Source organism: Protomyctophum parallelum (assembly GCF_964188405.1).
Source record: "Protomyctophum parallelum genome assembly, chromosome: 13".
NCBI lineage: Eukaryota > Metazoa > Chordata > Actinopteri > Myctophiformes > Myctophidae > Protomyctophum > Protomyctophum parallelum.
Genome location: NC_139708.1, coordinates 35,665,902 through 35,680,613, shown reverse-complemented (window position 1 = coordinate 35,680,613; position 14,712 = coordinate 35,665,902). Strand labels below are relative to the sequence as shown.

The window sequence follows — 14,712 nt, the reverse complement described above, 5'->3', positions numbered from 1 at the left end:
GCATTTTGGATGACGTCCCAACCGGAAATGTCATTGAATGTTGCCCAACAGACGCTCCCAGCCTGTGGAGCGATGTGCTCGGTTTTGATATAAAAAAAAATCCGTTCTTTTATTAATCTCCGTCCTGAGCGTTACTATTTGATAGGACTGAGAACACCATTTATGCTGCTCTGGGTGTTTTAAAAGTCACCTTTTGTATGTTTGTGGTGTTATTGTGAGTACTGTATGTTTTCTTCTGTCTTTCCGTCTTGAAAAATCAATAAAAATGTAAGTTTAAAAAAAAAAATCACCTTTTGGTATAACTTCTCATAGATTTTAATGTAGGGAGGATGACAGTGTGAATATGCTCTTATTCACACACACACACACACACACACACACACACACAAACACATGTGCATGTAAATACAATTATTAACTTAAATAAAGGTAAGTCATACCATCGTATTCTCCATCATCATCATCCAAGAGGACCTCTTCTACAAGAAAGATATAAACGAGGGATATATTCAGCCAAAGTTGTCAAAATAGCAACACAAATAACATATAATAACATAACATAAAATACTAGTAGCGTGACATGTACATAATGACATATGACATGATATAATGTAACATGACATGCCATGACAAAACACATCAGTGATGTGGTGAATGGTGATGTTCATCTATGGATCTAAAATAATTTGCAATGTCTCATTGTTATATTACAGTCTATATTATATGCACATGCACACATACCTGGCAATAAAACTGATTCTGATTGTACATGCAATATTCAGACTTGTGCTTGTAGTTCAGATGTGCACTTTATGTGTTAAACTTAAGACATTTTACAAGTTAATTTGAAGTTGAAATATATGCCGCAATTACATGTTACAAATCACAAATTACAAGTGACAGATCTGATATGGCTCGTGTGCATGTGTTTGGGCTGATTTAATCTCCATATTCATCTGTGAAAACAGAGAATTCTAATAATAACAACTGAAGCCAAAGCTTTAGGCTGCACCTGTGTGTGTCTGCCTGGACCCTGCCATTTGCTTTTAGTGGGCCTGTATTCATGTCTGTCTGCCTGAACCCCGCCCTTTGCTTTTAGTGGGCCTGTATTCATGTCTGTCTGCCTGGACCCTGGCCTTTGATTTTAGTGGGCCTGTATTCATGTCGGTGGCCTTTTATAGAAGATCAAACGGTGTACACTTGCTGTCCACCCTTTGCTCACCTCTTTCCATCCATCCACTATACACACACCATTTTTGGTCATGACAAAGAGCCATGGACACTATTCATGTGTAGTATGCTTCTATTAACACTCACAAATTATGTTATTTTTTTTAATTCATTATTATGGCAGAGCTTATTTGTAACTATAACTCTTAGTATCAATAGTATGAAGGTAGTCAAATTCTGCTTAAAGCCTGGAGGAAGGAAGGAGGTCATGTGAGACACAGACATTGCATTACTGTGGGGTTTATTTTGCACAATAGTGACAATTTTGTGAAAGATAACCCCTAAATTGAATTGGATGCTTTCCTGGCATCAAAATGGCATTAAAAAGTATCTACTCTCTTTTCTGAAGAGAGGGGTTACCAGGGTAAGAGCGAGACTACTGAAACGTTCAAACCTGGCTTTCAGTGTTGCTGGGTCAGTAATGGTTGAACTGCACCCTTAACTATTAATGGAACATTCAAAAGATCAAGGCTTTTGAATCTTGTTTGAGGAAACTGGCATCGCTAGTCAAATTCACTCTAACAATTGATCCTGTCTAAAAGCAGACTAGTAGGTTAAGTCGTCTAAAACACAGTCAATGCTGTAAGATGGGTGTGTTAATCCTGTGTTACTCTGAGAGTATACAAATGTTATGGGTGTAAATAAATGCAGAGTGCATGTACCAGCTTTACAGATCCACTCCAGGTATCCGTTGAGCTCCCTCTCTATTTGCTGCTGTCGGCGGAGCTTCATAAACTCACACCTGTTTTCCACTCGCTCTCTTTCTTTGGCAAACTCTCTGCAAGGGTCACACACACACGCACACGCACACGCACACACACACACACACACACACACACACACACACACACACACACACACACACACATCCATAGCATGTTGTGGAATTTGTAAAAAACACAATTGAATCACAGTTTAATGTATCAGGGTAAATGTATAATTTTGTCTTTAAAGTAGGGTGACCATAATATTCAGAATTGGGGGGGGGGGGGGATTTTGGTTTACATAGAAGTCAGTCAATTGAGTTTGTGGGGAGGGTGGGCTTGGGGGGGGGGGAGCCATTCCATGAAAAAATACCTACCCTGAGAGTACACCAAGCACCAGGTTGAGCATGAAGAAGGAGCCGATGATGATGAGAGGGATGAAGTACATCCAGTTCCACGAACCCCCTGAGGCATCGTTGCTCTGGACGCACGCACGCACACACACACACACACACACACACACACACACACACACAGTCTCTTAAAGCTGACAGAAACATCACTTTGTCGATCTCTGCAAAGTCTCATCAATTCACCAACACTCCCAGTACGCCTAAGGTATCTGGTGCTGATCCTAAAGCAGAAATATAGATTTGAAAGTTATACCGCAATACAAAAACATAAAAACAGTTCCCCATCTGCAACAATGGTGGAAATGGTTGGTTTTGTGTGCGCTATCACCAAATGCAGTTGCAAAGGCTTGCCAATGTACAGTAGCCTATACTGTGCATCACTTTTTCAGCTGAATCTCTAATAGAGGGTATGCGCATGCATAAAGTGAATGGGAAATCGAGTGGCAAAGTGAGTGGAGAAGTGAGTTTAACGTTGCTTAACGTCATCTAATGCAATCAGATTTTTCTGTTTGGATGTACAGTATGGGCTGTACATCCAAAGGCCAGAAAGTAGCTTTTTGCCACTCAGTAGGCGTTCCCGCATAACGTCCGGGTGTGATGATGATGTCACGCACATACCCTCTATAGAGGGACACCAAACTCAACTATCCGCTGTCCCCAAGGAGAGGAGGGACTGCAGGCGGACCCGTGGTTTCATGACGAGGAAACCCTGTGCAGCTGGGCTTTAACATTGAGCGCTCGGTTGCACTTCCACATTTGACCATTTGGTGTTCAAATGCAGAAGTAGACGGTTCTTCCGGGTGCTTCAAAACGCCACTGAGCAACTTCCACTGACCTGAATAGCGGGAGGGGGGGGGGGGGGGGGGGGGGCTATCACGCCGGTTCAGTCTCTATCCTTCTTTATACTCTATGGCTATCACGCAATTCTGCAAAATGCCTGCTACGTACTGTAAGCATTTCTCCCACAGCAGTGACTGCAACTGTTGCATGGTTGTGGACAGGAAAGGACAGTAACATGTATGCATTTCTCTGCATGTTGTACTGTAACTGTAAACAACGGCGAGGCTGACACTGTGTTTAAAGTAAATCCATATCCTCCACGCTCGCTGCCCGGCTGCTCTGTACACAGTAAATAATGCATAACGCTCCCGGACTCCTTCAAGCCTCCCTTCGTCCTGTTTCTCTCTTTCTCGTTCTCTTCATTTTTACCCCCCCACCCGCCTCGCCCGTTTGCTCTGTTCCTCAGTCCCCATTGCTCGCCCCACCGTCCTGCTCGCCCCACCACCCCCTCTTTCTTGACGTCATTAGTTTGTCCGATGACTTCATTCCTCTGTCCTCCTTCCTTGCATCCCTTCTTTCCTGTGACCTTCCTTTATGTTCTAAACGTCCTCCCAAGTATCATGCCTCCGCAGCTTTTCCTCAAAAACCTTCAGCCCCTCCTCCTCCTCCTCCTGCATGTACTTACTGCCGCGTACCGCAGACCTTTTCTCCCATTAAACTTTTATCACCCCCCCCCCCCACACACACACACACACACACACACACTCCTCAGCAGCTGTGAGAATAACTTGGGCTGAACGGATCATTTTAAATATAGAGCAGCATCGAGGGAGGGAGAGAGAGAGAGTCAGGCAGATATAGAGTGACAGCTAGGACTGGGTGGGGCTGGAACGGATGGAAGAAGAGGAAGTGGAAATGGAAGACAGAATCTGAGTTATACTTATACATAACAAATAGCTGATCTACAAGCTCACAATGCCTTGCACATTGTGAGCTTGGACTGTGGATCAGCAATTTTTTTGTGTACAAATCAGGCGATAATAGGGAAGTCAATGCAAACAGAGATAGGGCCGAAAGACGGAATGAGATGCGTGCGTGCGTGTGTGTGAGAGAGAGAGAGAGAGAGAGAATCACTGAAGATGACAGGTGTCAGTTTGAAACCCACCATGCTTTGAAACAGGCACGCTACAGTGAGCACTGAGTTCTGTATGTACACACACTCTGCAAGGACGTATCAGTGGGATGTGTCCATGACCCTCAAGGTTGCTAATTAATTAAAAGTTCGGAATGTGATGTATGATGATGTATGATGATTAGAGCGCCCCTCACTTCACACGAGAGTGATTTTTTAAATACAAATTTATATTAAAATCTACACATCTACAGTTCGGGCCACTATGCAGTCCTCACACCTACATCACAACACCGATCCGATGTCTGAGTTAACCGTTGTTACACTTCAACAGTAGTGTAACAACAAGCTGTAGCCTATTTTGTCACACGCTCGCGCTAATGAAACACTAAACAGGATTATTATTTCATGTCAACTACAATATCACAAGATGTAACCCAGGTAAAGTAATGCGTCACTCTGCAAGTTTAACTACAGTTTACCACCTGTCCAAATCATTTCTGATATTTCTGATATTCCATGTTGACATTACGCCATTTAGATCAATGATATAACACTATGTTGTGATATAATAATATAACAGCGAGTACTGTATGCCAATATAAGGACACATTGGTCGGATCGGTGATTTTGGACACTAGACGGCAGGCACCGCACTCCCTCGAGTGAAGTCGGTTGGCCCCATATATGCACATGACCAAATGCGGGCATAGTGGTCGAATCTGTGGCGCTGGACAACTGGTCTCCATATATGCCTATGTCCGAGTCATAGTGACATTCCTATATGTCAGATGTCCGCCAGCCGGCCAGCCACCTCCTTGTATGAATGTCAACTGACTCACTCAACTAACAACTGCTCTATATGTTCGCTGCAGGTGCTAGTGAAATGTTCCGTCAATGCTGAGATTCCCAAGAATTGTGAAACACAACCATCTGGCATCAACATGGACGTGGCTAGAGCCGGTCTGGCCAATATGTCGGCCATTATTTGACATTTTTGACGGCATCGGCAATTATGCAACTAATGTGTAGATCTGTAGCCTATTATGTTCATAGCAGGGCCATTTGGAAGCCTTACACTGAACCCTTGTTCTCCTTTGTATATCCTTTTTTCTTTACCATATATCATACAAGTAGTGAAAATAGCCTACTAGGACACAGCATGTCGCATTGTGACACATTGTGACATTGCAAATCTGCTATTTTAAAAACAATTAACCCATTCTGGGCGGGAACCCCTTTTGGTGTTAGCATTATGTCATGCCTTAGCTATTGAAAAATCAAAGAACCACTGACATAGAAACATAGCTTTTTCAGAAGACTGTCAGGATGTAGAAGACATTTTTAGAATCTGATCTCAGGTTTAAGAAAGTGACATTTATTAAGAGCTTGTGAATAAATGACACTGTGACTACATTTTGTGAATTGGAACTTGGGTCCCTCGTTACATTTCCTGAAAAGTAACCGTTGTGGACATACACGTTTCTCCCCGACAGCGTCGATATCTGTCTTTTGTCTCTTTTCTCCAGGACAGTGAAGTGGAAACAGGCCGAGGAGAAGGAGCAGAGTGAGTACTACAGTACAGTACAGTACATGCAGCTCAGGTCGTGAGTCAGATCTGAACCACTGCCAATCAGACATGTGTGCACTACGTCAGTGCGCCACCCGGACGCACCCTGAGCTACCGTCCAGAATCTATTTGTGGTCACAATAACTGGAGAACTCTGCTCAGCGGTAATGGCCTGTCACAAAAGTGTTATAATCGCCCGATCACAATTATTTGATATAATCACAATTATTTAACATAATCATTTCCATTCATCTGTATGAATTGATCTGTTGAAAAAAAAAATCCGCTAAGCATAAAATGGTTAAATAAAATAAAATAAAATATTTTTTTCATTAACGCTAGCGGTCATTGTTATTTCTTTGTACAAAGCCTAAAAGGCAAACCGGAATGTTCCAATGTTCAATGAATGCCCAAAACACAATTAACCATTACTATTTGTATGACAATTAACGGTCAACTTCAAATGTCGTGTCAACTCAACAGTACTTACAACGTAGAGCAGGTCGGTCCAGCCCTCCATGGTGATACACTGGAAGACGGTGAGAACAGCAAACAGAATGTTGTCAAACTGGGTGATGCCATAGTTCGGTCCCAGCCAGTACTTTCTACACACCGTGCCCTCCGGACACAGTCTGGCCGGGGCCTCTGTCCCGCACGGGTACTCATCTCGAATCTCATCTGAAAAGGACGGACAAGGAAGGGTTGCTGATCAGGTGTACCATAGTTTTATAACAGCGGTTCAAGCCTGTGGGAATATGTTGCAAGCAGGCCCTAAATAATTGGCAAAACAGTTCGATTTTAATCATACATTAACATTAATACAAAAAAGGGTCATGTTATTTTTGAGTGGTGCAACCACTCCTATAACCAGGAATGTCCACATGTATCATGTATCTTGTATCTTGTATCAGTCATCATGAGCATGAGTGGTGTGCGCATGCGTGAAACCAGCAATGGCCAGCAATATCCGTGCGTGTGTGTACAATGCGCGCCTCACATCTTGTGCTAAATAAATAGCGTCAATGCTAGCGAGCTAAAATATAGCCATCCTTGCTCTAGAAAGCACCAATGTTTCCATCTAGACCACCGGATAATCAGCAAAGACCTCCGAACATCGCGCTAATTGACCAAACCATGGAGAGATCCGTAGATTAGGTTATTGAAGCTTTTAGTCTGCCTGTATAATGGGAGGTGGACGGCAGCTCGCATGCGCGATCCGGTCTAGGAGGTATGCTAAAGAAGGAAAGGCCGACCCCCGTGGACGGCAGCTCGCATGCGCGATCCGGTCTAGGAGGTATGTTAAAGAAGGAAAGGCCGACCCAAAATAATAATGAAAAAGTAGTTGTCAGCGACGCGGATTGATATCCATAATAGAGAGAGAGAGAGAGAGAGAGAGAAGGGGGGGAGAGAGGGGAGTTGCACCACTCGGTTCACACAGGTGTGATTTTTTCTTTAAAACCTTGAAAACGTTTAAATTGTAATACAGTTAAACAAGAACTTAAAGTATACTCTGTTAGTTCCAGTAGGCTATTCCAAGATGGAACACAATATGTCACGGTCAGTGACATGTGTTATGTTTTGCTAGTGTTCTTGTTCTTAGTTTTGGTTTTACTTCACACTTGTGTGCTTTTATTTTGCAGTCTGTTAGTGTTTCCTGTGTTGCTCATGTTACCTGTGTTGTCTCACCAGTACCCTGATTACCCTAGTGTTTCCACCTTGTCTTGTTAGTCTTTTTAGCCAATCATTGTGATAATTATCTGTTGCGTTCACCTGTGTCTTTGTGTATTTATACTCCCCTGGTTTTGTCTTTTCCTTTGTCAGATCATTGTTGTATGTCACTTGTGTTTGATCGTGAACTCCCAGAGTATTTCCCGTTCTTGTTTGCCTCGTGTTCCTGTACCTGGATTTTGGTAATAAACCTTCTGCCTAAACCTACTTTGCCTCTCTGCCTCTGTCCTGCACTTGGGTCCGAAAACCTCCTGCCTCGTATCGTGACAGTATGTACTGACCATAAATGAACCCAGCAGAGATAAAACTTTTTCATAGAAAAGTTGCAGAATTTGAAAATGTGGTTTCCCATCTCTTGGCCTCTCCACCTAAACTGCTTGCTGAACTCCAAGTGGAGATATCAGTACAGCAGCAGTGGTTCAAGGAGAGACCATGGGTAAGCCATTTTGTACCCCACCTGGATGTGGTCCTTGGGAGGCTCAAGAACTTTGAAAATGCCTCAATTCCCCATGCGTCCCAACCAGTTCCCTGCTCTCTCAGGCTTGCAGTGGTGAGTCTAGAATTAGCTAGCCCTGATAAGTTTTCTAGCCAGCAGAAGACTCAGTATATGGACTTGCGTGCCTATTTTTGCAGTAAGTCCAGTTTTTTCCGAACAACTTCACGCCCCAGATCCTCATCTGGGCACACGCCTGGCTCTGGGAGGTCCCCGTAGTGCCAACAAACGGGGCAACATCTCCCGGGATCGCCCAGCAACCAAGCCCACCCGGCCAGCCATTTCCAGTCTGCTGTCACCCCCTATTTTGTGATTTTGTGTTTTGTATAGGTGTAAGCCTTTGGACTGAGTTTTTGCATTATTGCTTTTTGAAGTATTGCATTTTTTGGACTTCTGGATTTACTTCTTGCATTCCCTACTTTTTGTTGTTAAACTTATTTGGCTTAATAAATAAGTTAATTTGAAACCTGTTTGTCCTTTTGTCTCTGCAATTGGGTTCAGTTTTTCCTGCAAACCGTGACAACAATCGATTGATTGACCATTAAAATGCACCTGACCACTTCACACGGTAGCCGTGTTAAATGGTCAGAACATCAGCTTCCAGTACTCAAGTACCAAGTAGACATTTACTCAAGTACTGTACTTAAGAACAATTTCAAGGTACTTTAACATTTCTTTATAATTTATACTTCTACTCCAGAGGAAAATATTGTACTATATTTTTACAATTATTACTAGTTACTTTGCAAATGTTTATTATCAATAATGAATCCAATTATTAATCAGAAATGTTTTAAAAATAGCCATTCTACAAGCTCACAATGTAGTGCGATGCGTTGTGAGCTTGTACATCGGCTATTGTCGAATAGCCTGATAATCAATAATTATACGTAGATCTACAAGCTCACAATGTATTGCAGTGCGGCAAGTTGTGACATTGTAGATGTGCTATCCTCTGTGCGCGAAACCCACATTACAGTAGGTATAAATCAGGCAAAATACCTCCCAAAGAAGAACAGATGTACATTACTTGGACACTGAGCAAATTAAGTTCATCTATGCTAGGGGCTACAGCGCGCGTGCACGCACACATGCATGTACACACACACACACACACACACACACACACACACACACACACACACACAGCGCGCTTGTGTATACTTAAGTAAGTAAGCCTTGCCGAGCCATGTGGCCCATAGGGTTTCTGTAGTGTGAGGCCACTTGATGTACAAGTACATGCCCCAGGCATGATGTACAAGTTCACCCCGGGACATGACGCTAGTGTGTCGTAGGGACTGACCCCCAATCCAACCATTCATGCTGAGTGCCAAGCAGGCAGGCATTGGATCTCATGTCTATAGTCTTCTTTGGTATGACCCGGCCGGGGGTCAAACCTCCCAATCTCAGGGTGGACACTCCAACCACAAGGCCACTGAGCTGGTTATTTTTATAATGCTAGGACACCAACCTGAATATTTTCCTAATTGTAATTACACAACTCTAAAACAATGTATCATTCAACCATTTATCTTGTGAGGACCAGGAAAAAGGTAAGTTTGCAAATTCACAAGTATGTTAAGTAAATGGTAAATGGTGCATTAATATAGCGCTTTTATCCAAAGCGCTTTACATAGGTTGTGCATTACAGTCACCCATGCACACATATTCATACACCGATGGTGGAGGAAACCATGCAAGGCACCAACCAGCACATCAGGAGCAATTAGGGGTTCAGAGTCTTTCTCAAGGACACTTTGACACTAAGGGCCGATTCATACTCCTATTTTAGAGCCGAATAAAAGTCGGTTCGGCTCTGTAGAGCCTACAATGTGTCGTCATTTGAGGTTCGGGGGGGCGGGTACTGTCCTAAAGTCGGCTCTTCGGTGCTACTGAAATTTTCTGACGAGCCGAAATCATTTCGGCACTACAACGCCGAAACAGCAGTAAAATAGGAGTATGAATCGGCCCTAACTCTGGGGGAGCCTGGGTTCGAACGGGTTCCCATCCGGCTGTTCTGCCGGCCACTCTACCCCTGAGACACCGCCGCACCACCATTTAGTACACGCACGCACACAAACATCTAGGCAGCAGGCCGTCACCTGTATGATTGTCAAAGCAGGTTGTGTGGAATTTGCCCATGTAGAACTCAAGGCCGATGATGGCGAACATGAGGATGGCAAAGAAGAGCAGCAGGCCAATCTGGAGCAGAGGGATCATGGCCTTCATGATGGACTTCAGCACGACCTGCAGGCCTGGAGGACAAAGAGCATTCAGCATCACGGATTATTGTGTCTTTTGAACCACTTACCGTAAGCCCTATTTTCACACTGTTTTATAATTGTTTATAAACAGATGCTCAAAGAGTAGAGCGTTTAGATCGGCTATCTTTGCAATTTTGCAAAGTTGCAAGTTTTTGAAAAAATAAATGAAATGTTGAAAGTGAATCAATCTAGGAATGCTACTTAGAAGATTATCTTGTAGCTAACTCTCATGGTTTGTGAAAAAAAGGAATAATAATAATAATAATTACCATCGTACACATGGTGTAAATGGGAAAATCTTAGCAGATTGTCTTTTACACAACAATGTTTAGACCCTTAAAATACAGTTTAATGAGTAAAGTTAGATCAAGGAAGTTAGATCAGATATCAACATGGCAGTGTGCAATATATACGCTACATAAGGTGCATGATATATACATAAAGTGTAGTATATTATATATCATGTGGTATATATCAGGTACATAATTCATTGAGCTGCGGTTATTATGGCGGTACATTGTAACACAATAGTATAGTATTACAAATGTACCACCATAGAAAATGTAAATAAATAAAGTAAGTAAGTAAGTAAGAAAGAAATTATAAAAGTGTGCTCCCAGGAGCGCAAATCTCCGCCAGGCCTCGCATATATATGGCATTTATGGTAAGAAATATAGGTTCCATTCAAAAACAAACATAACGCACATCCTCCGTCTTTGGTGCTGAGCCAAACGGCAAAAGCAGCTCAATCAAACGAAAGGAATGGCTTGCAACTCACTTTATATGCTCCAAAACAATGAATTCATAATGTTTTGGAGCATATAAAGTGAGTTGAGAGCCCCTCCTTTTGTTATAAGAAATAGGTTCCACTCACATAATTATTTGTGAAGACAATTACAGGCAAACTTATGAGAATCAAAATCCTGTTTGACGGTAATTGTCACAAGACTCATTTGTGCCTAAATTGGAAGAAAATGTTTAAGGGCTCTCAATGATTGAAATTTGAGGCTGCATTCATGATTTGTGGCATTTCTTTATTTGCAAAATGGGCCCCAAATCGGACTTTTTGACTGAATCTGTAAGAGTAGCAGCAAAGTATGTTTTGACGAAAACGCAACATAGAAGAAAATGGGGAAAATGGGCTTGGTCAGGCGAAAATGGAAAATGGCCTAGTTGTATCATGACCCAAGGAATCCAGGGATGAAAATACAATGTACAACCTACGGTTCAAAGGTTATAGGCTAAAACATGAAGCAGCCTGTTATAGTGGCCCCCATGAGGCTAATTAGAAAAATTGGCCTTGGCCTAATGGGAGTGTGTATGCAAAGTTTCACGCCGACCAGTCCATCTGTGCTCAAGATCAGCTGCTCAAATACAAACAGACAAGACACACACATGGACGGACAGGGGCGAAAACATAATACCCGCCCCCGGCCATTCGGGCTGGCAGAGATAATAGGATTAGCGATCATAGATTAACCACTTAAACCTTATTTTACACTTTGTTTTTTTTACAAAAATAGCCAAACAGGCTCATAATGTTTTTCATCGCAACGTCTTATGGCTATGTGCTTGTAGATCTGCTAATTTCACAAATTAAATTTGGGATTATTTTTCATTCATTCTCACCTATTAGCCTAGTAGCCAAAAAGTTAACCCGGACATGTTGAGTACACCAACGTTTTATGTTAGAAATGTTTAGTATGGGTCCCCAGCAACTGCCGGGTGCTAACTTGCATATGTTGAGCAATTTTCATAATTGGCATAATATGTGACCATACCATTAACAACCTATAGAAGGCAAAATATAAAAAAAATCATCATGCTTTATCTAGCATGTGATGTGTCAAACTAGGGGGGGTTTATGATGCTGAATCCATTCCAAGCATTAGTTTAGCAAAAAAACACTCATTGGGCTTAAAACGGCCATGCCCACTTGTGTGTGATGACGGCATTGGCCGTTTTTAGCCCAATGAGTGTTTTTTTCCAAAACTAATGTTTCAGCATCATGAAAACCCCCTAGTTTAACACATCACATGCTACATAAAGCATGACATTTTTTATATTTTGTCTTCTATAGGTTGTTAATGGTATAGTCACATATTATGCCAATTGTGAAAATTGCTCAACATATGCAAGTTAGCATCCGGCAGTTTCTACATGCTGGGAACCCATACTAAACATTTTTAACATAAATCGTTGGTGTACTCAACATGTCCGGGTTCACTTTTTGGCTACTAGGCTATATAATAAAATGCCCAAAATAGGGGTGCCAGGTTTAAAGTGGTTAATTACTTGTTAGGGAGAATGTAACATATCTGTCCACATTCGCTCTGATGCTGCAGGGGTGCGTAGAGTACTGGAAATCTGTACTCGAGAAAAAGTACAGTTGCTCCCATAAAGAATTACTAAAGTAAAAGTAAAAATTACCTGCTGAGAATCCTTTATCTCAAATAAAAGTCAAAAACAAAAATGGTTAATAAATTACGCAAACTAGGCTACAAGTTAGTTAAGTTTCATTCCAATTTAGAGACCCTTTTCTGCACCAAGCACATCTTTCATGTCGTCATGTCAGGGTGGTGGTGGAGGAGAGGTGGGTTGGGTGGGATACTAATTACTAAATATGCAGACCTGTTATTAAACCACAATGTAGGATGCACATGAACATAAAAGAAAATATTTTTGGGAGTGAGATTCGATGTTCATATTTCATATTCTACATACTAATAGGAACGTTAACAGCCATTGATTTATTGTTTACACTTCCTGATAATTGACATTGCAATTTAACTTTTTGAGTGTTGAAGAGAGGCTGCTCCAGTAGCCAGCTCTACACGCACACGCTGCCCACAGTAGCACCGCCCCGCTATGCTACAGATAATCACAAACACAAACATGCAATACACGGCCAGCTCCCATACAATGTTACCACGATGAACAGCAGCTCTGTGAGGAGGACGAGACTGTCCCCATATATGCATGGACTCACCATTAAATCTCAGGTCGTAACAACTGTTAACATCTCTATTGTTTGCTAGGTACCCAAGTGCGACCTCCCTAATAGTCCGACCTAAGTGGCCGGTTAAGACTGAGGTTAGGGTTAGTGACCTATGTGGCCAGTTAAGACTGAGGTCAGGGTCAGTGAACTACGTGGCCGGTTAAGACTGAGGTTAGAGTTAGCAACCTATGTGGCCGGTTAAGACTGAGGTTAGGGTTAGCGACCTACGTGGCTGGTTAAGACTGAGGCGTAGCCAGTTAAGACTGAGGTTAGGGTTAGCAACCTACGTGGCCGGTTAAGACTGAGTTTAGGGTTAGGGTTTGGGATAGTAGTAATCGGTCAGACTAACGGGAAGTCGAAACCATGACATGTTACACAACAAAGCAGTACAGTGGTAAAAGCGAGGCGGGAGGTGTCTCTGAGGTGCTCCTTGCATGATCTTCACTCTACACTGTGTCTTCAACCGCATCTGGAGCAGACTAGTTGTAACGAGGTACAGTATAATGGAAAATGTAAAGAAGTAAAAAAAAAAAAAAGTACTGGCCCCAAAACATACTCCAGTAAAGAGTAGAAAACTCTCACAAAAAAGAATAGTGAAAACAACTTTTTGCGTTACTTGTAACGAGTTACTACCCGCCCTGACAGGGATGAATGGAGACTTACTGGGAATGCCAGATACCAGCTTAAGGGGTCTCAACACTCGCACTGCTCTCAGGGTCCGCAGGTCAAAGTCTGAGCCAATCGTTGATAATATCCTGCAGGGTGAGAGAGAGAGAGAGAGAGAGAGAGTGACATAACAGAGAGAGAAACAAGGTACATTTAAAAGAAAGATACAGCAGGACTTGCTGTAACAGCATGGTTCAACGGGATACTCGCACCGAAATAAGCATTAAATAGCTGTATACAAAGAGTGACAGTGAATTAAACATACTTTGTACAGATTTCACAAAGAATGGTATAATAAATAGATGCAGTCCTAGAGAACTGGACTCCGTCCACACCGAATCTCTACACCACAAATAGCCGATCTACATGCTCACGACACGTCGTGAGTGATGCATTATGAGCTTGTAGATCTGCTATTTTCAGTAGTTTTTTGGGTCTTGAGCTAAAAAGTTTGGGAAGTACTAGTTAAGAGCTGCATTGTGTCAACAACCTGCTAATTGCCATGGTACTTACTATAAGTTATCAACTGCAGTAGCCCGACGACGGCTAATATCTTCACTTCAGTGAATTGTAAGATTTTTTCTCATGTGCCCATGAATAAAAGAAACCACACAAATTGTTTTAACACTACTCCAGTAAGGGCCAGATTAGAAAAAAAGAAGGCTGTCCACTCAATCATTATTTGATTAGGGTGCTAACCTGCTTAATAGAATGATCTGCTAACAGAGCCAATC

At 42.3% G+C, this 14,712-nt stretch overlaps 1 protein-coding gene across 1 annotated transcript in view; it reads right to left on the bottom strand.

Moving 5' to 3' along the window:
• cacna1aa (calcium channel, voltage-dependent, P/Q type, alpha 1A subunit, a) overlaps window positions 1–14,712 on the bottom strand; it is a 108,670-nt gene that overhangs the window by 74,716 nt on the left and 19,242 nt on the right. Inside the window, exons 3-8 of the mRNA XM_083779375.1 lie at window positions 13,976–14,067; window positions 10,153–10,305; window positions 6,320–6,507; window positions 2,312–2,415; window positions 1,893–2,008; window positions 441–479 (exon numbers count right to left, since the gene is read on the bottom strand). Coding sequence (XP_083635501.1) covers window positions 441–479; window positions 1,893–2,008; window positions 2,312–2,415; window positions 6,320–6,507; window positions 10,153–10,305; window positions 13,976–14,067 — 692 coding nt within the window. The remainder of the gene's footprint in view (window positions 1–440; window positions 480–1,892; window positions 2,009–2,311; window positions 2,416–6,319; window positions 6,508–10,152; window positions 10,306–13,975; window positions 14,068–14,712) is intronic.